Source organism: Molothrus aeneus, chromosome 13, assembly GCF_037042795.1.
Source record: "Molothrus aeneus isolate 106 chromosome 13, BPBGC_Maene_1.0, whole genome shotgun sequence".
In the NCBI taxonomy this organism is placed as follows: Eukaryota; Metazoa; Chordata; class Aves; order Passeriformes; family Icteridae; genus Molothrus; species Molothrus aeneus.
In genome coordinates, this window is record NC_089658.1 from 19,245,554 (window position 1) to 19,267,487 (window position 21,934).

At 57.8% G+C, this 21,934-nt stretch overlaps 1 protein-coding gene across 1 annotated transcript; it reads left to right on the top strand.

Annotated features, from left to right (window-relative positions):
- The first annotated feature begins 2,487 nt into the window (after positions 1-2,487).
- Positions 2,488-7,778, top strand: SKOR1 (SKI family transcriptional corepressor 1). Its single transcript, XM_066558857.1, has 9 exons — positions 2,488-2,545; positions 3,362-5,358; positions 5,435-5,531; positions 5,872-5,979; positions 6,060-6,131; positions 6,331-6,405; positions 6,484-6,558; positions 7,090-7,155; positions 7,237-7,778. Exons 2-9 carry the CDS (start codon positions 3,379-3,381, stop codon positions 7,332-7,334), a joined length of 2,571 nt encoding a protein of 856 aa, XP_066414954.1. The 5' UTR covers positions 2,488-2,545; positions 3,362-3,378; the 3' UTR covers positions 7,335-7,778.
- The last annotated feature ends 14,156 nt before the right edge of the window (positions 7,779-21,934 follow it).

Below are 21,934 nucleotides of genomic sequence, written 5' to 3' on the forward strand. Positions count from 1 at the left end.
GAAGGGCCGCGGAAGAGGCTGCGGAGGTGCAGAGCCGCCGCGGATCGATGGAGAGAAGCCCGGATTGATCGGCCTCTAAAATTAAATTTATTGGGGTCATGGTTTTATATGGTGCTGATACAACTGTTAAATGGGGAACATTCATTTCCAATAGGAGGCGTTTATTAAACTTCCACTGAATTAGACCGCCGTGATTTATGTGGCAATCTCGGCTCAGCCCTCCAGGAGCGCGGGGCCTTCCGCGCCCGCCACGCGTGATTATTTATTTATACACCCGTGACACGGCTCCCTAAGTTTTAACCTAAATTATCCCCCGGCTTCGTCTGCCAGCGGCACCGGCCCGGGGAACGGGGAAGGATGGGGGGTCCCGTCGGGGCGCTGCGCCCTCCCCGCCGGCCGCGGCCCCTCCGCGCCCCCCGGCCCCGGGGGTGTCCCCGGGGGGGGTCCCCGGTTTGGGGGGCGGCGGAGCCCGCAAACGTCCCGGCTCTCGCGTGCGGCGATCGTTGAGCGTTAATTAGAAATTCATTACAATTAAAAGCCGCGCGCACACGCCTTAATTACATCTGATTTTTAATTCCGAATCCGTGTTTACACAGTAAGCGAGACGTACCTCCTGATTATCCCCAATACTCTTTATACTGTACTAATTATGTAAATTAAACCTAATTAACTGACAAAAACTGCAGTCAATTCAACTGTTAAAAGATACGGCGATTGCGAGGAGCGGGGAGCGCGGCCGGGGCGGCGGGGCCGGGGTCGGGCCCGGGGCCGCTCCCCTCCCCGGGGCTCCGCGCCGCCGTCGGGGCGAGCTGGGGGCCGCCTCCGCCGCTGCGGGCTCGGGCTGAGCTCCGCGGACACCGGGCAGAGGCAGGGCCCGGGCAAGGGCACGGCGGAGGGAACCGGGGCAGAGCCGCGTCCTCCCGGAGCGCCCCCCTCTCCTCCCGGTCCCGGCGGCACCGGCTCGGTCCGCGCCGCCGCCCGCTCCCGGTGCCTCGCAGCCTGGCGCGGCTCCTGCGGCTCCCGGGCGCGGCGGGATCGCCCCAAACGCGGTGCCGAGAGGGGCAGCGGGGCTCGACCAGCGCGGGAGCGTCTCACCGCGCTCCTGCCTCCGTATGGCTGGAGGAGGGGGGGCTGGCGAGGATAAATAATTAAAAGGCGAGGAATAATTACCGGCTCGGGTTGCGATCATTGCGGGAAGGCCGCGCCGCAAGGCCCGGCCGGCAGCGCCCGGTCCGCGTCCCCCCCGACGGGGCGTCCCGGGGGGAGCCGCGGCCGCTGTCCCGCGTGGGAGCGCGGCCGGAGCTCGGCTCTCCGCGGAGGAGAAGGGCGGCTCCGCACCCGCGTTCCGCTCCGCGCCGGCTCCGCCGCATCCTCCCGGTGCCGCCGGTGATGGCGGGGAAGGAAGGCGCGGGGGCACACACAAAAGTGATAGCTGGGGGCGATCCGCGCCGTTATTAACTTCTGTTTGATCGCTGTAATTGCGCCGATCGCGGCCGGACGCGATGATTAATTACAGTTTAATTAACGTGGCCGTGACGAGCGCCGCATGCGGGAACCCAACCCGGGCAGGGATGCGGCGAGAGGCCCCCGCCACGCCGGCACGACCGGCGGACACCGGAGCGCCGGGTCCCCCAAGCCGCTCCGCCGGTCCTGTCGGCCGGTCCTGCCGGTGTGGCGTGAGCCCCCGTGGGGAACGAAAAACCCGAGCTCGCCCCTCTCCGCCCCCTCCTCCCGGCGATTTCGTTGCCGCCCGATGTCCCCCGCTCGGCCCCGGTACCGCTCCCGCACCCGCGCCCCGCACCGGAGCGCGCATCCCGGCTGCGAGAGGGATGCGCGGTAGCAGCGCATCCCCGATTTCGATGGGGTCCCTCCGCCGCTCTCCCCGGGCTCCTCTTTTCGTTACCGCCCGCTCCCCGCGCAAACTTTCAACGAGCATCGCTCCCCCCGGGCTGGCGGCACGGCGGGAGGCGGGCGCGGGGGGGGACACGGGGGCGCGGATTCCCACGCAGGTGCGGCGCGGAGCTGATCCCCGCTCTTACCTCGCGCTGCCCGGGCGGGTCCCCGCTCGGTGGCGGCCCCCCACGCCCTCCCCCCCCCCCCCGCTCCCTCCCCGTTCCGCCGTGCCTTAAAGCCGCGCCGTGATTGACTGGAGCGCATCGGTGATTGACGGCGGCGGGGTCCCGGAGGCCGTTAATGTAAATATGCTGGTGCTAAGTGGGTGTGTCTTCCCGTTATTTTAGCTGTCACCGGATCAATGTGCAGCGTCTCCAAGTACGGATCCGGATCCTCCCTCGGTGGCGCGGCTGGTCACTCGCTCTTGTTGCATCTCGCCCGGGCGGACGCGGCGGCGGCGGGGCGGGCGGCGGCCCCGAGGCGTCGGTGAAGGGCGCGCCCGCTGCCCGCCCGCCCCGCGCCCCGCAGCTCCGGCTGCCCCGGGAACGGGCTCGCTGCGGACGGGCCCCCCCGGCCGATGGCGGCCCCGGCTCCGGGCTGCGGCCCCTAGTCCCGAGCAGAGCCTGCACGTCCAGCCGGGCTCCGCGGCGCGGTGAGTGCGAGCGGGAGGCGGATGGAGGGGTGGGCACGGGGATGGGGGGGGGCGCAAAGCTGGGCGCGTTTTCGGGACTCGCTCCCCGTTATTTTGTGTAATTACCACGGAAGCGGCTTAAGCACCGGGAGCCCTCCCCGCTAAGCCAATTTGCCTGGCTCGCTACTGCCCTTCTGCTACGTGCGGCGGGCGCTGCCCGCCCCGGCCCCTAATCCGCCCGCGCCTAATCGCCTGCCGGGGACACCACAAAGGGGCTCCGGGCCACCGCGCCCGCTGCCCCGCTCCGCCCGCGGGCACCGAGCGCCAAGTTTGGGCCCGCCCGCTCCGGCCCGCGGCTCGGGCCCCCGGGACGCGCCGGCCGCATCCTCCGGCGCGTTTCGTTGGAAGCCGCCCGGAGCCCGCCGCAAACCCGGCACGGCACGGCCCGGCGAGCCGGCACAAAGGGAAGGGACGCGGCACCTCCCGGGAACTCGGCGAGGGAGAAAGCGGAGGTGGTGACCCCCCCGGGGTGCCCTTGCCCCGGGCTCCCGGGGCCGCTCAGCCGCGGGGCCGCGCCCGGCGGGCGGATGCGGCGGCGCTCGGTACCGGCAGCCGCGGCGCGGGGGATGCGCTCCGGCCTCGCCGGACCCCGCCGGCCGGGGAGGGTCCTGCGGCAGCGCCCGAGGGGCTCCGGGTCAAGGCCGGCAGCGCCGAGCGAGGAGCGGGGGGGATCGGGCGCGCCGCGGAGCGCGGGGCCCCGGGAGCGGCGGGCCGGGAGCGGCGGCGGGGCCCGGGGAGCGCCTCTAACCTGCGCCTTTCCCCGATCTCGTTTTGCAGGGGCGTTTTGGGGGGGAATGGAGGCGATCGCCAGTCAGATGGGAAATGGGAGAGATGCAAGCTCCTCCCCAAATTCAAAGCAAGAGCTGCAGCCGTACCAGGGCTCCAATACCCTCAAGCCCAACCAAGTGGGTGAGACCTCCCTGTACGGCGTGCCCATCGTGTCCCTGGTCATCGACGGGCAGGAGCGGCTGTGCCTGGCGCAGATCTCCAACACGCTGCTCAAGAACTACAGCTACAATGAGATCCACAACCGGCGCGTGGCCCTGGGCATCACCTGCGTGCAGTGCACGCCGGTGCAGCTGGAGATCCTGCGGCGGGCCGGGGCCATGCCCATCTCCTCCCGCCGCTGCGGCATGATCACCAAGAGGGAGGCGGAGCGGCTCTGCAAGTCCTTCCTGGGCGAGCACAAGCCGCCCAAGCTGCCCGAGAACTTCGCCTTCGACGTGGTGCACGAGTGCGCCTGGGGCTCCCGGGGCAGCTTCATCCCGGCGCGCTACAACAGCTCCCGCGCCAAGTGCATCAAGTGCAGCTACTGCAGCATGTACTTCTCGCCCAACAAGTTCATCTTCCACTCCCACCGCACCCCGGACTCCAAGTACACCCAGCCCGACGCCGCCAACTTCAACTCCTGGCGCCGCCACCTCAAGCTCAGCGACAAGACGGCCACGGAGGAGCTGTCGCACGCCTGGGAGGATGTCAAGGCCATGTTCAACGGCGGCACCCGCAAGCGGACCTTCTCCCTGCAAGGGGCGGCCGCCGGCGGGCCCGGGGCCGGCTCCCCCGCCGCCAAGGCCGCCCTGCACCCGGCGCCGCCCGCCGGCCCCGAGCTGGCCCCGGCGCACAAGAGCCTCCGGTGCAGCGGGCAGGAGGCGGCGGGCGAGCGCGGCGCGCTGGGGCTGGCGGCGGCGCACGGCGGGGCCGCGGGCGCGCACGGCGGGGCGGGCGCGGTGCGCAGCTACCCGGTGATCCCGGTGCCCAGCAAGGGCTTCGGGATGCTGCAGAAGCTGCCGCCGCCGCTCTTCCCGCACCCCTACGGCTTCCCCGCCGCCGCGTTCGGACTGTGCCCCAAGAAGCAGGAGGAGGCGCTGGGCGGCGCGGGGGGCGGCGAGGCGGGTAAGGGCGGCGCGCTGCCCCCCGGCATGTTCTGGGGACCCCCGCACCCCCACCCGCACCAGCCGGCCCAGCCGCCGCACCAGCCCGGCGCCGCCAAGGACACCGGCGTGTACCCCTCGTTCCCCGTGTTCTGGCCGGCCGCCGGCAGCCTGCCCGTGCCGCCCTACCCCGCGCAGAGCCCGGCCAAGGCGGCCGCCACCGCCGTGGTGGTGGCGGCGGCGGCAGCGGCGGCGGCGGCGGCGGCCGAGCCGGCGGGGCTGGCGGGGCGGCACGGGGAGCTGGAGGGCTCGGAGCCCTCGGGCAGCGGCCGCAGCAGCGCCACCCCGCAGGAGGGCGCGGGCGCCGAGGGCGAGCGCTGCCCCAGCGCCCTGTCGCGGGCGGCGGGCGAGGAGGAGCGCTCCGGGGACGAGGCGCTGCTGGCCCCGCTGCCGCTGCCCAGGAAGGGCAGTTACCTGTCCGCCTTCCGCCCGGTGGTGAAGGACGCCGAGAGCATCGCCAAGCTCTACGGCACCCGCGAGGCGTTCGGCGGCGCGGGGCCCCGCGGCCCCGGCTACCTCTCGCCGGACTTCCTCAGCGAGGGCAGCTCCAGCTACCGCTCGCTGTCCCCCGGCGGCGACACGGCCGAGGAGCCCGAGGTGGACGTGGAGTCCAACCGCTTCCCGGAGGACGAGGAGGAGGAGGCCGCCGCCGTGCCCGCCGTGGCCCCCGCCGAGGGCCGGGAGCCGCCGCCGCCGCGGCTGCTGGCCGGGCCCGAGGAGCCGCCGCCGCCGCCCGCCGGGGCCGAGGGGCCCGAGGAGAAGCCGGGCGAGGCGGGGGCGCAGGAGGGCGGCCCAGCCCCCGACGGCAGCCCCGAGCGCAGCGGCAGCAGCGGCGCCTACGAGGTGTGGGGCCGGGGGGGGGATCTGCCCTCGGGGGTCCCCGCGGGGCCGGGCCCGCTCCTGACTCGCTCTTTTGTAGGTGTTCGCGCCCGAGAGGGGGGAGCTCCTGCAGCCGCTGAAGCCCGCAGCCTCCCTGGGAGCCCCCGCCGCCTTCCTCTGCACCCCCGAGGCCAAGGGTAACGCGGGCCGGGCTGCGCAGCGAGGGCTCAGCCCCGGGGGGGGCGCCGAGGGGCCGCTTTCGTTTGGGGCTTTCGGGAGAAAAGCGAAACAAACGGGATCCGGGCGGGGAACGGGGCCGGGGCCCCCCCGGGCCCGGGGATGCCGCGGCCGGTGCGGCGGGGATGGGCCGGGGGGCCGAGCTCCTGCCCACAAGCTACTTACTTTCCAACGGCAAAGCGATTAGGATGTCCGCTAAGAAGGTTTTAACGAGGGCTTTGTCCGTAATTATGTAATTAAGGATATATCAGGACCATACTTTCATTGCTTACGGTTGAAAATCGGTTTATTAACTTTAAGAGCAAGATAAAGAAGACAATCACTCCGCGGCGGAGGATTTAGAGAGCAGAAAATCCTATCAGGACCAAAGGAATGTCTCTCATGCCAGCCCTGTAAATACCGACAGAGGTAAGCACCGCTCCGCGGGGCGATGCGCGGCCCCTCCGCGGGCCCCCCCGGCGGGGCTGACGCCGCTCTGGCCCCCGCAGGCGAGGAAGGGCTCGCCATGGATGTCACCGGCACGCAGCTGGTGGAGAAGGACATCGAGAACCTGGCCCGAGGTGAGGAGCGGGGCTCGGGGTGCGGGGCTGGGGTCACGGCACCCCTCGGCCTCTCCCCGCGGCCCGAGGTATTTGTGTTTTGTGCAGGAGTGATTAACTCCTGTGATTAATGTAACGTAATGCGATTAGCGCCGCGCCGAGCCGCCTCCAGATGGAAAAGTGCGGGTTCCCCTCAACCCCGCCGTGTATTTTTAAACAGATGAGTTACAAAAACTGGTCCTGGAGCAAATGGAGCTGAGGAAAAAGCTGGAGAGGGACTTCCAGAGCCTGAAAGGTACCGGTGCCCCATCCCCTGCCCACGGCCCGCCCCGGCCGGGCAGGGGGGGCGCGGCGCTGACCCCCGGCCCCACAGATAACTTCCAGGACCAGATGAAGCGGGAGCTGGCGTACCGGGAGGAGATGGTGCAGCAGCTGCAGATCGTGCGAGGTAAGGCCGAGCCCGTTAGTACTTTTATTTTTGTTTTATTTCTTTTATTTTCCTTTTTAAAATTTTAATTTCATTTTATTTATTTCTGCTTTTTTGTTTGTTTGGCCGAGGGGGTTACAGTTTATTTTTGTGTTTTTTGTTTGTGTGGGGTTTTGTTTGTTTGGAGTTTTTTTGGTTTTGAGATTTTCTTTTCTTTTTTCCTGTTCGTTGTTGGTTTTGTTTGTTTTTTTCTTGTTTGTTTGTTTGGTTTGGTTTGGTTTTGCTTTTGTTTCGTTCTGTACCTTTTCCTGCCCTCCAACTCCTCTCGCGATTCCGAGCTGCCCCGCAAAGGGCTGCGAGGCATCGTTCGCAAGGCAGCGAGCGAGCCTCCCCTCCCGCAATCGCTCCCACTCGGGCTAAACTAAAAACCCGAGCCGTGAAACGCCTCACCTGGCGAGCCGGGAAAGCCGTGCCCGGCTCTGCGCCCCTGTCCCCCCGTCCCCCTGCCCTGGGCGGGCTCAGCCCTCAGCCAGCGCCGCTCCCCCGTCGCAGACACGCTGTGCAACGAGCTGGACCAGGAGCGGAAAGCGCGCTACGCCATCCAGCAGAAGTTGAAAGGTACCGGGGGCGTCTCGGAGGTCTCGGGGGGACCCTCCCCGCCCGGGGGAGCCCCGGGGCTGACGGCTCGGTCCCTTGCAGAGGCTCACGACGCGCTGCACCACTTCTCCTGCAAGATGCTGACCCCGCGGCACTGCACCGGGAACTGCTCCTTCAAGCCGCCGCTGCTGCCCCAGTGAGCCCCCCGGGCCCCCACCCCGAAGCCATGCGGGCAGAGCCCACACAAGCCATTCCCACGAGGAGCCACCTGTACATAGAGGACTCGGAGCCCGGCTTTGCTCGGACTGGCGCCAGGGCGGGGGGCGGCCCCCGCTCCGCCTCCCCCTCCCTCCCCGTGTGTCCGCTTCTTCCACCCTCGTCCAGACTGGAAACAAAAGTGGCTATGTGCAATGGATATAAATGTACTGTGATTCTCTTGGTACAGTATTTGTCGGATTTTTATTTATTTATGATGTATATCTATCTCCCCCTGCCCTCCTTTCCCCCCATCCCTGTAAATTCTGGATGTAACGGCACTTTAACGGGCGGCCCGCGACTCCCGAGGCACAACAACGCTCGCCCGCTCTGGGGACAGCCCCCTCTGTACGTGACTTTGGTTCTTTAATAAAAACACGCTTGGAGAAGCCGCCTGGTGCGTGGGGCTGGCCCGGGGCTCGGGGGTCCCCGGCCGGGCCGGCGGCGGGAGGGGCTGTCCCGGGGCCCCGCCGGGCTCCCCGCGCAGCCGGAGCTCATTAATGCCCACTTATATGCTCCTTTCACACATGAAGGTACCGCATTAATGAGCTCGGAGAGCGGGCGCGGAGGTGCGCGCACACCTATTGGCCCGAAATAGCCGTTTTTTAGCCCAGAAATAACCTGGCAGCGCTGCGGGGCCGGGCTGGGGAGCGGGGCGGCACCGGGGGATGCAGAGAGCACCGCGGGACCGGGACCGGGGCAGGGATGCGGGCCCGGAGCATCCCGGGGCTCGGGGCCGAGGGAGGCAGCGGAGGGGCCCGGGGCTGCCCATGGCGGGGTCCGGCCGACCCCGGGAGCCAGGTGGACAAGGAGCCGCTGTTAATTAGCGCCGGGCTCATTAGGCCGTTCCGCGGCCTGCGCCGCCACCGCGTGGGCGCAGCCGGAGGTGCAGCGCCTCAATTCTCCCCCTAATTCCGAGCTCGGGATCAGCTGAGCGGGGGCAGCATCGCCCACCCAGCCCCGAGCGGGAGGAGGAGGAGGAGGAGGCACTCCCAGCCAGCGCAGGGGGGCACGGTCGGGGGGGGATGAAGGCTAAAAACCCTCGGGGCTTAGCCCCTCGGGGGATGAAGGCTAAAAACCCCGATGAGGTTTTTGGGGTTTTGTCTGTCTGGGTCTCAGAGAACGTTCTCAAGGCTCCTCTGCCCCATCCCTGGAGTGCCCAAGGCCGGGTTGGACGGGGCTTGGAGCAGCCTGGAGTAGCGGGAGGTTCCCTGTTCATGGCAGGGGCTGGAATGGGATGAGCTTTAAGGTCTCTTCCCAGCCATTCTGGGATTCTGGGATTCTCCCTTCGGTCTCGGCCACCCTGCACAGGACATCCCGAGTGTGACCCTGGGCAGAGCAGCGGGGCTGGCGGCGCCCCCAGGCAGGTGAGTGCAGGGGGGATCACCCTGCAGGACACGGAGGGGACCCAGGTGTGACCCAGGGAGGTGAATTCAGGGTCTGAGTTGAGCCGAGAGGCCCTCATTGAGGGAATGAAACATTTGGACACTTTGGAGTTTGTAGAGGGGTAGCAGAACATTTCCCTCTGCCTTTTGTGCCTCTCTGAGTCGTTGGTGCCACCTCACAGAAGTGGCACTGGGTGACCCCACGGAGGAGGTGCCCTGGGTGTCTCTCCAGCCCATAATTTCACCCAGGCCCCGCTGAGCCCACCTGCCCCAGCGGTGCCTCCCGACACAGGCACAGAAATGAGCCATTAGGTTGTATTAATATTGCCCCACTACTTAGTGCTCATTAAAATGTGCTTTGCAGAATTTAATATGCGGCTTGAAATGACACAACGTATTAAGTGCTTAATATACTAGAAATTATGAAACTATTACAGTCTAAGTAATATGAAATAATTAGAGTGAATTAAACTTCACTGGCAGAATGAGGGAAAGGCTTCAATTTTTTTATAGTTGGTGGGTTTTTTTTTTTTGTTGCTGTTGTTTAGTCTCAAAACAGTTGAATGCGATAACAGCCCCTGAAAATAAACAGCCAGAGTCAGGATTTTTAAATAATTAAAGCAGGAAGGAGCCCGGAGCGCCTGTGTGTGAGGAACCGGGGACGGGGGAAGGAGAAGCTCCGCGGATGGAGCCGCTCTTTCGGGCGGGTGGCGGAGCGGCCCCGGAGCGGCCCAGCCCCGGCCCCATCTGCCGCTGCCGTCCCTGCCGGGGCTCCCGGGACAGAGCAGCGGCTCCCGCTGCCGCACGGCCCGGCCGGCAGCGCCCACCTCGGGGGGTGCAGGCACCGGGGACCCCCGGGAAAACCCCGGCAGGGATTCCCCCCTTGGGAAGCGCTCGGAGCCATCGCGCGGGTGCTGGGGTTGAATTCCGGGGGCTTTTCCTGGTGGGAGGGGATTCCTGGGGCCGGGGGATGCCCTCAGGAGGGTCTCCAGCAGCGATGCCAAGCGCCAGCTTTAAACAGGGGGGTGGGAATGGATGGGAGTGGGTGGGAATGCGCCACTGGGCACCGAGCGTGTCCCAAACCTCTGCTGCTCCCCGTGTGGATGAGTTTTAGATGGGATTTGGGGATGGAATTGTTCCCTGTGAGGGTGGGGAGGGCTGGGATGGAATTCCCAGCGCAGCTGTGGCTGCCCCTGGATCCCTGGCAGTGCCCGAGGCCAGGCCGGAGCACCCTGGGATGGTGGCAGGGATGGCCCTGGATGGGCTCTAAGCTCCTTCCCACCCCAATTCCCGATTCCAGGAAGGCGCCAGGAGGTGGCGGCTCAGCCCAGCGCTCTCCTCCGGCGCTGGGATCGAGCGGAGCTTTTGTGCTCCTGCCCCGGCGAGTGCCCGGGCTGCCCCTGGGCAGGCACGGGCTGGTGCCAGCCCGGGCAGGACGCGACATTTGCGCTCCCCAGGTGCCTGTCCCCATCTCTGGGGATGTCCCAGCCCTGCCCGCTGCTCCCCGCTCGCTGTGGCCCCACCGGGGTGGCAGATAAGGGACAGCGCTGCCCCCGGTGCCAGCGGGACTTTGTGCCCGGGACCATCACAGCCCGGCCAGTTCCGCTGCTCGTCCCCTTATCCCGTCCCCAGATCGGCGCTTTGGCCACGAGGATCCCGCGGACGCTGCCGGAGCCGAGGTACACAAACCCCGCTGTCCCTTCCCTGCATCCCGAGCGCCTCAGGAACGATCCGTGCCCGGGGGGCTGCACCGGCTGCTCCCAGCCCCAGCGCTCCCTTGGGATGCATCCAGCAGGATCCGCTCCATCGCCTTCCCGGGGCATCCTCTGGGCATCCTCCTCCTCCTCCTCCTCCTCCTCCTCTCCCGGCCCAAGGCTGTGAGCCCCCGGGGCTTTTTCCCCGCCCCAGCCCTGCTGCGACCCTTTGGGGACGATCCCGTGGTCCCGCAGGGATGCTGGCAGATTCCCAGGATCCTGCCCACCCTGGATGCGTTTGTCCAGGATCTCAGGAGCACCTGGAGGGTTCAGGTGTGACCAGAATGATCCCGTGAACTGTTGGCTGCCTGCAAATCCACAAAGATCTTCCTTGGGGAAAATCCCAGGGTCTGGCTGAGGACAAGGTGATGTTTACACAAGGAACCTCCTTGGCTGGCCAGTGTCCTTTGGGTTGAAATCCAGCATTTTAGGGGTGAGTGTGAACAGGACAGCAAGGGCCTGTGCATGAACAGGGCAGTCCACATGCGAGGAGGGGTGGCTTCAATTAAATTGATTGAATTTTGGATGCTAATAAGACTTTTTGTGCGTGCATTGTGAGAAGGGAGTGAGCAGGGCAGCCCTGCCTTGCTTACAGAACCACTTTTATTTTCACACAGCAAATCGAACGCTGTGATTCTCCTGGAAACTTAAAGCACATTTTCCTGGGGTTTTTTTTTTGCCCCTCAAAAGCTGACAATCCCTCCCTTTGATTTCTTCTGTGACTCTTAACAAAGCTGTGGGATCTGCTCCTTTTGGAGGGACTGTTTATTGGAGATCTTGCACCTTAAGATGCAATCATAAGGTTCTGCATCTTATTTGATGTTATTTGGAGATCTCCAGGCTGAGCAGCTCCATCTCCTCCCCCTGTCCTCCCAAGGGGGGTGTTCCAGTCCCCCCACCTTCACAGCCACCTCCAGGAGCTCCCTGTCCCTCCTGTCCCTCCTGTCCCAGGGCTCCGGGCCCTTCTGCAGGTGAGGGCTGAGTGGGGCAGGATCCCCTCCCTGACCCCTGGTGCAGGTGGGAAATGCTGCAGAACTCCTGCCCCGAAGGAAAAACCCTTCGGAAGAGGCCAGGAGCACTTTTTGGGAATCCCTTGGAGCTGCCCTGGCTCTGGAGTGGGGCTCAGCTCGGGCTGGAAGGGCCATTAATGTCACCTTGCCCAGCCCTGTGCTCTCAGGGCCCTGCCAAGTCTAGCACGTTTTAATTTGCTCCTTTCCCAGGCATTCCTGGGTTTATGGCTCTGCTCAGCCGGCATGGAAAGCTCCCTCCAGAGGGTCACTCCACGCCATAACCTTTGCGGGCTCCCTGGAGGAAGCTGATGTGCTATTCCCTGGAAGGTTTCCACCTGAACAGGGGCTTTGGGCTGGATTTTGTGGGAATTTGGAAGCCGGCAGGAGCCGTGTCTCTGGTGATTCTGTCTGAAGCTGGGGTTGTTACTCTGCTGCCTGCTTTAAAGGCTCCCTTGTTTTCAGGTAGGACGGATTTGGGAACACGCTAATTGTGTAAAAATTAAAGAGAAAGGGGGGGGAAAAGGAGAAACCTGGGAGAAAATGGATTTTAGTGATGCCTGCACCACGTTGAGGAGCACATTTGGAGCTGGTTACCACCTGCAGCATGAGGCCAAAGCAAACACCACCAGCCCAGCCAGCTCTGGCTGCGTGGTTGCCATAAACCATTGCAAGGGCATCCAGACTAGCACAGCCCTGGAACCACTTCTAGGATTAGGCCTTACTCCCTTGAAAAATAAACCTTGGCAAGAGCTCCGTTCTCCCCAATAAAAATTCCGTTTTCACAGCTCTAATCAAGTTTTCCAGAGCCGTGGTCCAAATGAGAAACTGCACACAGAATCTCTGACCCGGGAGAAGGAGACGGAGCCCTGCATTTAGAGCTGTGCCAGGCTGGAAATTTCCAAAGTTCCCGGTGTCTCACCCGTGGCAGAGCCCTGGAGTGTCCCAGGAAATCTGCTCCTGGCACAGCAAAGCTCTGCCACGACCAAATTCCTGCTCCCAGGTGGGTGAGGCTCCTCTGCAGGGCTCTTCGGGGAGAGCTGGCACTGTCCAGCCTGGAGAAGAGAAGGTTCTGGAACATCTCAGAGCCCCCTGCAGGGCCTGAAGAGGCTCCAGGAGAGCTGGAGAGGGACTGGGGATGAGGGATGGAGGGACAGGACCCAGGGAATGGCTTCGAATTGGAAAATGGGAAATTTGGGTGGGACTTTGGGAAGGAATTGTTCCCTGGGAGGGTGGGCAGGGGCTGGGATGGAATTCTCAGAGCAGCTGGGGGATGTTCCCAGGGCCAGGCTGGACACTGGGGCTTGGAGCAGCCAGGGCCAGTGGAAGGAGTCCCTGCCCACGGAACTGGACGATTCCAGAACTCCACGATTCCATGAACTCCTCCATTGAGTCTACCCATGAAAGGAGGATCCACACCACACCTGATCTTCGTGTCTGAAGATGCTCAGGAACAAAAACCTGGGGTGAGGCTGGGGCTGGAATGCCCCTGTGGGCTCCCAGCTGTGGCAGCACGCTGGATTCCGTGGCACCAGGGGCTTACAGAACACCTTTTATGGAGCTCTTGGCAGGAAAACAACGTGTAGAAATAACAGATGTGGCAAATCACAACCACGTTCTGAGAGCTCGCTGCAGCTCGGTTTTCTGGAAACAATGGGCTGGGTTTAAATTGGTTTGGGGTTTTTGTTATTTTTTTTTCTTCAAGAAAACCTCCATGGGCAAAGAAATGGTTGAAAGAAGGGGGGAAAGGCTGAAAGTGCAGATGGGGATTCGTGCAGATTTGAAAGTGCAGATTTGTCTAAAGAGATGGGCAGGAGGGTTGAGCCTTGGAGAGCTCCTTGGGACCTGCAGTGAGATTTTCCTTCTGAGGCCACCAAGTTCCTGGGATGGATCCCAAGGGAATGAAGTAACCCAGTGTCCCCATAAGCAATTGTCCTTCTGGGACATCCCTGTGGAAATGTGGCACTGCCTGAGGCTGGAAGGACGGGGCTGGGGGTGTGGATTCTATCACATCTGTCAGAGCTGGGGCAGTTCTCTCTGTCCATGGGGCAGTTTTCTTTATCTCCCCCACAGCCAATCCTCCCTCCAGGAGATCTCTGCTCTTCATGGGCCATTCATTATTAATTATCTGCTGTCCATGGGCCAGTAATCATTAATTACCTGCTGTCCATGGCCACTGAGTGTCCCTGCATGGCTGATCCAATTCCATCATCCCATGGGGGGATGCTCCGCCCAGGGGGAGGAGCCAAGCATTCCTACCTGGATACAATCTGAATTTTGGAACACCCAGTGCATTGCCAGAGGAGCAGCTTCTGCTGCCCTGCATGGCCAGAGGGAGCCCAGGCCCATCTCCAGCAGCCCTGGAGCTGCAGAGGAAAACTCCCCCCTTGTGCAGGATCCCTGCTCCAGCAGAGCCACAGCTGGCACTGCAGGAGGGCTGAGCCCCCATGGGATGGGGCTGTGCCACCCCCTGACACACAGGTGGCAGGGACTGCTCTCACTCTGGCAGTGTTGGTTTGTATTACTGCATTTTTAAATTTTATTTTTTATTTTAATTTTCAATTTAATTTTTCAAATTTTTTAAAAATTTAATTCATTTTCATTTTTCCTAATGAATAACTGCTATTCCTACTCCCATATCTTTGCCCGAGAGCCCCTTAATTTCAAAATTACAATAATTCAAGAGGGAGAGGGTTTACATTTTCCATGTCAGGGGAGGCTCCTGCCCTCCTGAGCAGAGCAGGACAGGCCCTGGGGGCATGGCTGGGTCGGTGCCTGGACCATTCTTGCAGGGATTTTCCAGCCTGATGATTCCCCGATGGTCCCTTCTGCAAAGGCTGCGGGTTTGGGATGAGCTGGGATGACAGTGGCTGTATCCATGTTTTCCTGGGGTTTTCTGGGGTGGGCTGGCTCTGCAGCTCCTCAGAGGCGCTGGAAGCAGCAGCAATGTGGATTTTCCCCCAGGCCCCTCCCAGGGGAGCAGAGCAGAAGGGACAGGCTGTGCCTGCCCGGCTGATAAAGAGGAACAAACTCAATTGAGCACCACCAAACCTCTCTGTTTGTCACGGGACACGGCGTCCTGAGCACCTCCAACCAGACCCAGCCCTTTAAACCATGGCTATTGTGGGATAGTGCTGGGGGTTGGGTGCTTTTTTGGTTTTAAACCCTTTTTTTAAAATTTAAAACCTTTTTTTTTAATATTTAAACTCTTTTTTGTTTTTTTGTTCTAAACCTCTTTTCTGGCCATCACTTTACAGCTGATTTTTACTTGGACATATGGGAACATCCCTGGTACAGCAGGTCTGTCATAACCCTGCTTCCCAGAGGGGAATTTGGCCTCCAGTCTGCTCCAGGATGTGCCATTAATCCATAATTTATTGTTTGGGAGAGCCCAGATGTGAGCACAGGAGCAGCCACTCCGCAGCAATTTTGGCCAAGAGGTGCCAATTATTTGTTGGTATCATTTGAAAGAATTTTGGGTCCCCAGACAGGAGAAAACTGCAGGACATCTTCAATGGGAAGGGGAAAAGCAGTGCTAACAGTCTGTCTTTATTAGCAGAGAAAAGAAAGATATTTTAGCTAAAGGCTTCCAACTTGGAAAAAAAAAAGGAAAAAAAAAGGAAAATTCAGCTGAAAGAGAGAAGTTACTGTTTTGAAAGAGTTCGCTGGGTGGAGACATCAAACAGAAAGGATCTTGTGTAATTCTGCTTTTTTAGTCTAATGCTAAATTCACCCCTTTATTCCTTGGCTTTCCCACAGGGAGATGGCTGAGGAATGCTCAGGGAAAAGCTGATTTTTGGAGAGGCTGGCAGCATGTGGCATCTCCCAGGATCAGCCCCAGCCACTGCTGTCTCTCATTTTTGCCCAGACAGCTGATATTCCCCAGCTCTTCCCACCCTCCAAGTCCTCTGCAAGTGTTAAGTATTTTTTTGCATCCAGCAAATGGAACAATAAGGGAGGACTTAATTTTCCCATCTGTCAACTCATCCCGAACAAATTGTGCGTCTTCCTCTTCGGAGTGAAATCTCAGCTAAATTAAAAGCTTTAGTGTTCATTTTCATGTAGCAGAGGTTCTGGAGGAAATTCTGTCATCACATTTCTGCCTGCTTTTTTGTTTGTTTGTTTTACTTTTTATTTTTATTTTTATTTTTTATTTTTTACATGTGTCGCGAATGGCGGATGGTTTGTTTCTGGAGCTTGGGTGGTGGCTCTGTCTGAGGTATCCAGCCTGGAATTGTGCTGGATTGTCCCCAGAGTAATGCTGGGCAGGTTGAAGCCAGAATTATCATGGAATTCTGGAAGAGTTGGGGCTGGAGGGACCTTAAATCCCATCATGGGATTTAGTGCCACAGCAGGGACACCTTCCCCTGTCCCAGGGTGCTCCAGCCTGGCCTTGGGCACTGCCAGGGATCCAGGGGCAGCCCCAGCTCCTCTGGGAATTCCATCCCAGCCCTCCCCACCCTCACAGGGAACAATTCCATCCCAAAATCCCATCCCTCCCTGCCCTCTGGAGTTCCCTGTGTCCTGTCCCTCCAAGTCCCTCTCCTGGAGCATCTCTGGGCTCTGCCAGGAGCCTCCCTCTCTTCTCCAGGCTGAAGTTTCGGGGCACAAACGCCGTGTTAAGGAAATCCAGGGTGAGTTTTTTTGGAGGTATTTCTGTGCTGCTGCAGAGCTCGAGGGTCAGGAGCCCCTGGTGGCAGCACAGCTGCCACCCTGCCCTGCTGAGGGCACAGCCAGGCCGGGGCGCGCTGCTCCCTTCTGCCTCTGAGCTGGGCCTGCAGCAGGGGGTGGCACCAGGGGCGTTTGGGGTGTCCCAAGAGGGGTCTTGGGTGTCCCAAGGGGCGTTTGGGGTGGCACAAGAAGCATTTTGGGCATCCCAGGGGGCATTTTGGGTGGCTCAAGAGGGGTTTTGGCTGTCACAAGAGGTGTTTTGGGTGCAGGAACCCCCTTTTCTCTCACAGTTTTATTTCCTTGCAGATGCTGTCTGTCCTCCCCTGGGCCTGTCCCTCCTGCTGTCCCAACGTCACCCTGCTGGCCGGCTCAGATAAGGGCTCCAGGGGCAGATAAGAAGTTCCTCCCCTTCTCCTCCCTCTTCTGGAGCAGCAGCAAATGGTGAGGCTGAGCTTTGACAGCCCCACAAACCCCCAGGAAAGTGAAACCAATCCCACCCCCTCCCAGGCTCTGGGAAAAACATTTGTCAACGCAAATCTTTGGTGAGAGAAGTGAAATAATAACAAAAAAAAAGTTGGCTCCTCTCGTCCTCAGCAGCCCTAAGCCACCCCTGAGGTTCCAGGGTTGGGTTACCTGGAGCAAAACCCTGCTCTGTGATGTGGCAAGGACACACCCTGCAGGAGACAGGTAGGAATTTGGCTCTGGAGCTGTTTTCATGGGAAAACAAAAGGGTTTCTGTGACAGTGCAGAACAAGTGCCAGCTCCAGGCTATGAACTCTCCCCAGCCCCTGGTAGCTGCAGGATGTCCCTCACAAGGGCCCTCCAAGCCAGCAGCAGCTTTTCCCACCCTTCCCAATCAGCCTGAGAGCAAGGGGGTGACAAATCCCAGGAAACTGGGAGAATTTCAGGGCAAATCAATGCCTTCTCCTCATTGCCTGGTGCTTGTCCCTCAGTGAGGCATTCCCAGGGGGCACCCATGGATGCAGGAGGAGCAGGAATCCTGCTGGGATGTTGGGAGGAGCTGTGGGACTGCCCCACGCTGATCATGATGCCTTGGGGAGGCTGCCCTGGAGCAGAGGCTGGGCAGAGCTCCAGAATAAAGCAGGGATTCATTCAAAGCATCTCCTCCATGGATGCACCTTGGGCAGCACCAGAGCCCAGCCAGGGCTGCACCCAAGATGAACCAAAATGGCCCCAAAATGCACGGCCGGGCACGGGCTCTGTCCCTGGGATCAGTTCTGCTCCATTTGCACCTTGCAGTTCATTGTCCCATCCCAGCTTTAGCCCCTGCAGTCCCACCCTGCTTGTTTTTCTCTCTCCAGCCCACGGGGTTTGTGCTCTGGGGCTGAGGTTTGGGTCATTTGTCCTTGGTGCCCAGCTGGAGCAGGAATTGTTTTGTCTCCCTGCTCTGTGCACAGAGCTCACCATCCCTCATGTGAAGCCCAGACTCCACTGAAGCAGCAGAGAACCTGGAAAATATAAAATCCAAACCTGAGGCATCAGGAGAAGGGGCAGAGGCAGCTCCTGCCTGGGCCAGGGGTGTTGGGAGCTGCTGGTGACTCCAGGCAGGATCCAGGCAGGAGCTTTGGAGCAGATCAGGGTCAGGAATTTGTCAGTGCTGATGTCAGAACAGGGATGCTGTCATGTTGATCTCCGCTGGTGGCTCAAGGCTGGGCTGTGCAGCCCCCAGTGAGTGAGAGCACAGGGGCAGGAAGGGGCAGGAAAAGCTCCGGAGTGTTTGGGTCAGAGCTGCAGACAAAGGGCTCTTTGTGCCCAGAGCTGACAATGACAAATAAAGAGGAACCTGTTGATCTAGGGGAGAAACGGAGGATTATGGACAGATCACATGGGGAGGAAAAGACCTTGGCTGCTTGTCTGGCTGTCAGTCTGGCCCTTCGTTAAAGCACTTTGCTTAAATTAAATATATTTTTAAAAAATTAAAATCTAAAATACAAAAAACTCTTAAAACTCTAAATCTATAAACTAAAACTTCAACACCAAATTTAATATAAAACCTTAAAAAAAACCTTCTAAACTTAAATATTAAAAATAATAAAAATTTATAACTTAAAATAAAAAATAAACACATTTAAAATTTAAAATAAAAGCACTTTAAATAAAAATAGTAAAATAAAAAATTAAAATATAAAAAATAACGACAAAAATAAAGAAAAATTTAAATACAATACTACAGAAATATTATCTAGTATAAATATAAATAATTATATAAATATTATGTTATGAATATATAAAGATAAAATATTATAAATGTATTCTAAATATATTATGTAATATATTAAAATTATGAATATATTTACATTTACGTTGATATAAGTTATAAATATAATATATAAAATATATTACGATTATGATTATATAAATATTATATATTATAAATATTAAAATTTAATATGAATTAAAATAGAGTACATTTAGATATCATAATTAAGTAAAAAACCTTAGACCATAACATAAATATAACATCAAAACTTAGGCTATAACCTATGGCACGAGCTCCTGTGCTTTTTCCTCAGCAGAGGGGATCTGCTCCTCGCTGGCTCCCAGCCAGCCCCGAGGCATCAGGACAAGAATCAGTGTTTGCAAAGCCCTGTGATGGCAGCAGCGAGGCTCAGCCCCACTGTCTGTCCATAAACCCAGGACACAAAGAAAAGCGGTAACAAAACGCCTGTAACTCAGCAAAGTTCCTGGAAGGAGCCCAAAAGCCGTGTCTAATGCTAATAATAAGCGTGTTTCCCAAAGGTAACATTTGATTTCTCTCCAAAACGAAACATATTTGAAGCCCTGCCTGGTTGGGGCTGTATAGGAGATTAACTGGGGCGCTTTAATGTGTGCCTGGGTTTGTAAAGCCTCCAGCCAGCTCTGGAGGAGCTGCCCCAGCCCTGACAAGATCCACAAAACACTTCCCAGATAGCGTGGTGTTTTTCACAGCAAGCCTGGAAAAATCCGGGGCAGGGCTTTGGGTCTGTGGCACGCACATCTGGCCCGTGCAGAGCCCAGAGTGGCGTGCACAGAGCATGCTGACCAGAAATATTTGTGCTGAGCATCGATGGGCTGCCCAAAATGACCTCCAGAGCCTGCAGAGCACCGTGGATTCCTAAAAAAATCTATCCCGGCCCATTATGTGCTGGAATGCATCTGAGTGCTCCAGGGGAGCCTCTGCTCGGGGAGACTGATGGAAATGGGGGGGATTTGGGATAAATCATGGTTGTGGGGGAATCACAACAGAATGTTTCCCCCTGTTTTATTTATTTATCTCGATTTATTTATCTTGATCTCGTTATCTTTCCAGCTGGGGGAGGGGAGGGGAGCCCCAGAGGGAGAGAGGCCCTGGGAGTGCTTGCCGTCAGTGCAGATAATGCACTTGCAAGTGCTCTCTCCTTTACTGGTTTTCCGTAAACCGCTGGGCACAGCTTCCCGGCGATAATGGCAGAGCTGTGCCTGTGCCAGCAAGGATTGACTTCCAAACAAAAAAGGAGAGCGCAGCTCCTTGGGATGGTTTAGTCTGGGAGCTCCCCCCGGGGTTCCACCTCTCCTTCCTGTGGAACAGAGCGTTCCTCCCTTCCCTGGAGTTCATCCCAAAGACACAACAAACCCAAACATCCTCCTCCTCCTCCTCCTCCTCCTCCTCCTGGAAGTGCGTGCTCAGGGAGGCCTGGAGTCCCCAGCCCTGGATGCTGAGCCTCCAGAATCCTGGAATGGTTTGGCTCGGAAGGCACCTCAGAGCTCCCCTCATTGTCCCAGGTATCCAAGGAATTCTGGATGTGGCACTGAGGTGACAAGGTGGGGATGGGGCACAGCCTGGACTCGATGACCTTGGAGGGCTTTTCCAGCCTCAGGGATTCTGGAATTCCTGCTCACCAACCACAGCCTTTTTCCAAGCACTGCTCTTCCTTCCCCTTTGCCATCCTGATTTTCCACCCTGGTAGTGGGTGATACATTCCCAGAACAGCTGGATTAGGCCTAGGGTTCAATTAGCCTCATTAAAAGTATAAAATAATAATTCCTCATTAAAAGTATAAAATAATAATTCCTCATTAAAAATATAAACTAATAATTCTTTGTTCGAAGTGTAAACTAATAATTCCTTGTTCCAAGTTGGTTTGCTATGGACAGCCCCACCAGGGCTTTGGTGCCTGATGATGGAGTGGGGGCTGAGTTTTTCTTTTAATGCTATTTTTTAACTGGAGGCAGCTCTATTTATGTGATGTGGGAGGGTAATTTTTAGGACTGGATGACCTTGGAGGGCTTTTCCAGCCTCAGGGATTCTGGAATTCCTGCTCACCAACCAGAGCCTTTTTCCAAGCATTGCTCTTCCTTCCCCCTTTGCCATCCTGATTTTTCACCCTGGTTGTGCTGGATTAGGCCTAGGGTCCAATCAACCTCATTAGAAGTTAAAATCATTACACTAATAATTCCTCATTAAAAATATAAACTAATAGTTCCTCATTCAGAATATAAACTAAGAGAATTCCTCGTTCCAAGTTGGTTTTCCATGGACAGCCCCACCAGGGATTTAGTGCCTGACACTGGAGCTGGGGCTCAGCTTTTTTTTTTAGTACTATTTTTTATCTGGAGGCAGCTCTATTTATCTGTGCTTTGGGAGGGTAATTTAATGGGTAAATATAATCTTTATTAATATTTTCTTTGTTAACTCATTGATGTTGGTAAAGAGCTTTGAAGATGAAAGCGCTGCGTGCAATAAATATTAACGTTATTCCAACTTATTTGAATGTTGCCAGCATTCCAGCTCCAACATCTTTCATCCAAGAATCTCAAAGTGCTTTTCCAAATGTTAATTAATTTCCTCTCAGCAGTCCAGGGAGACACCTTTTATCAGCAGCATCTTCCTTTCCCCAAGGAGTCCTTCCGAGTGCATTTCACCCCACGGATTTGGGCAAACTCAGGGAATGTGGCAGGAGTTTTTCTGGGATGGATCCAAGAATTCCTGCCTCCCGTTTTCCCAGCCCTGCTGCCCGACAGCATTCCCTTCCTGGGAGTGGGGTGTGACACTCAGCTGCTTTTATTGGTGGCTCTCGAAAGAAATAAAAACAGACAAGGATCACAGGCCCCACCCAGGGCAGGGGAGGAAATGGAACTCTTCCAAATCAGGATGGTCCCAATCAGGAATCCAGGAATTTTCAGGATTTTTGATGTGCAGGAGGAAATCCTGATGGGATGTTGAGTCAGAATCTTGTAATTCTTGCTTAAAAGATTATTAAAATGGAAATATTTTCGGAAATGCAGCACAGGTGAAGATCTGAGCTGAAGGAAATGAAACTCTTCCAAATCAGGATGGTCCCAATCAGGAATCCAGCATTTTTCAGGATTTTTGATATTTAATTTTTTGTTTTTTTCAGGAGGAAATCTTGATGGGATGTTGAGTCAGAATCTTCTAATTCTTACTTAAAAGATCATTAAAATGGATTTTTTTTCCTGAAATGCAGCACAGGTGAAGGTTTGAGCTGAAGGAAATGAAACTCTTCCAAATCATGATGATCAGGAATCCATGAATTTTCAGGATTGTTGATCTGCAGGACGAAATCTTGATGGGTTGTTGAGTCAGGATCTCGTAAATTTTATTTACAAGACCATTAAAATGGAAATATTTTCTCGGGTGAAGATCTAAGCTGAAGGAAATGAAACTTTTCAAAATCAGGATGATCCCAGTAAGGGATCCACCAATTTCCAGGATTTTTGATATTTCAGT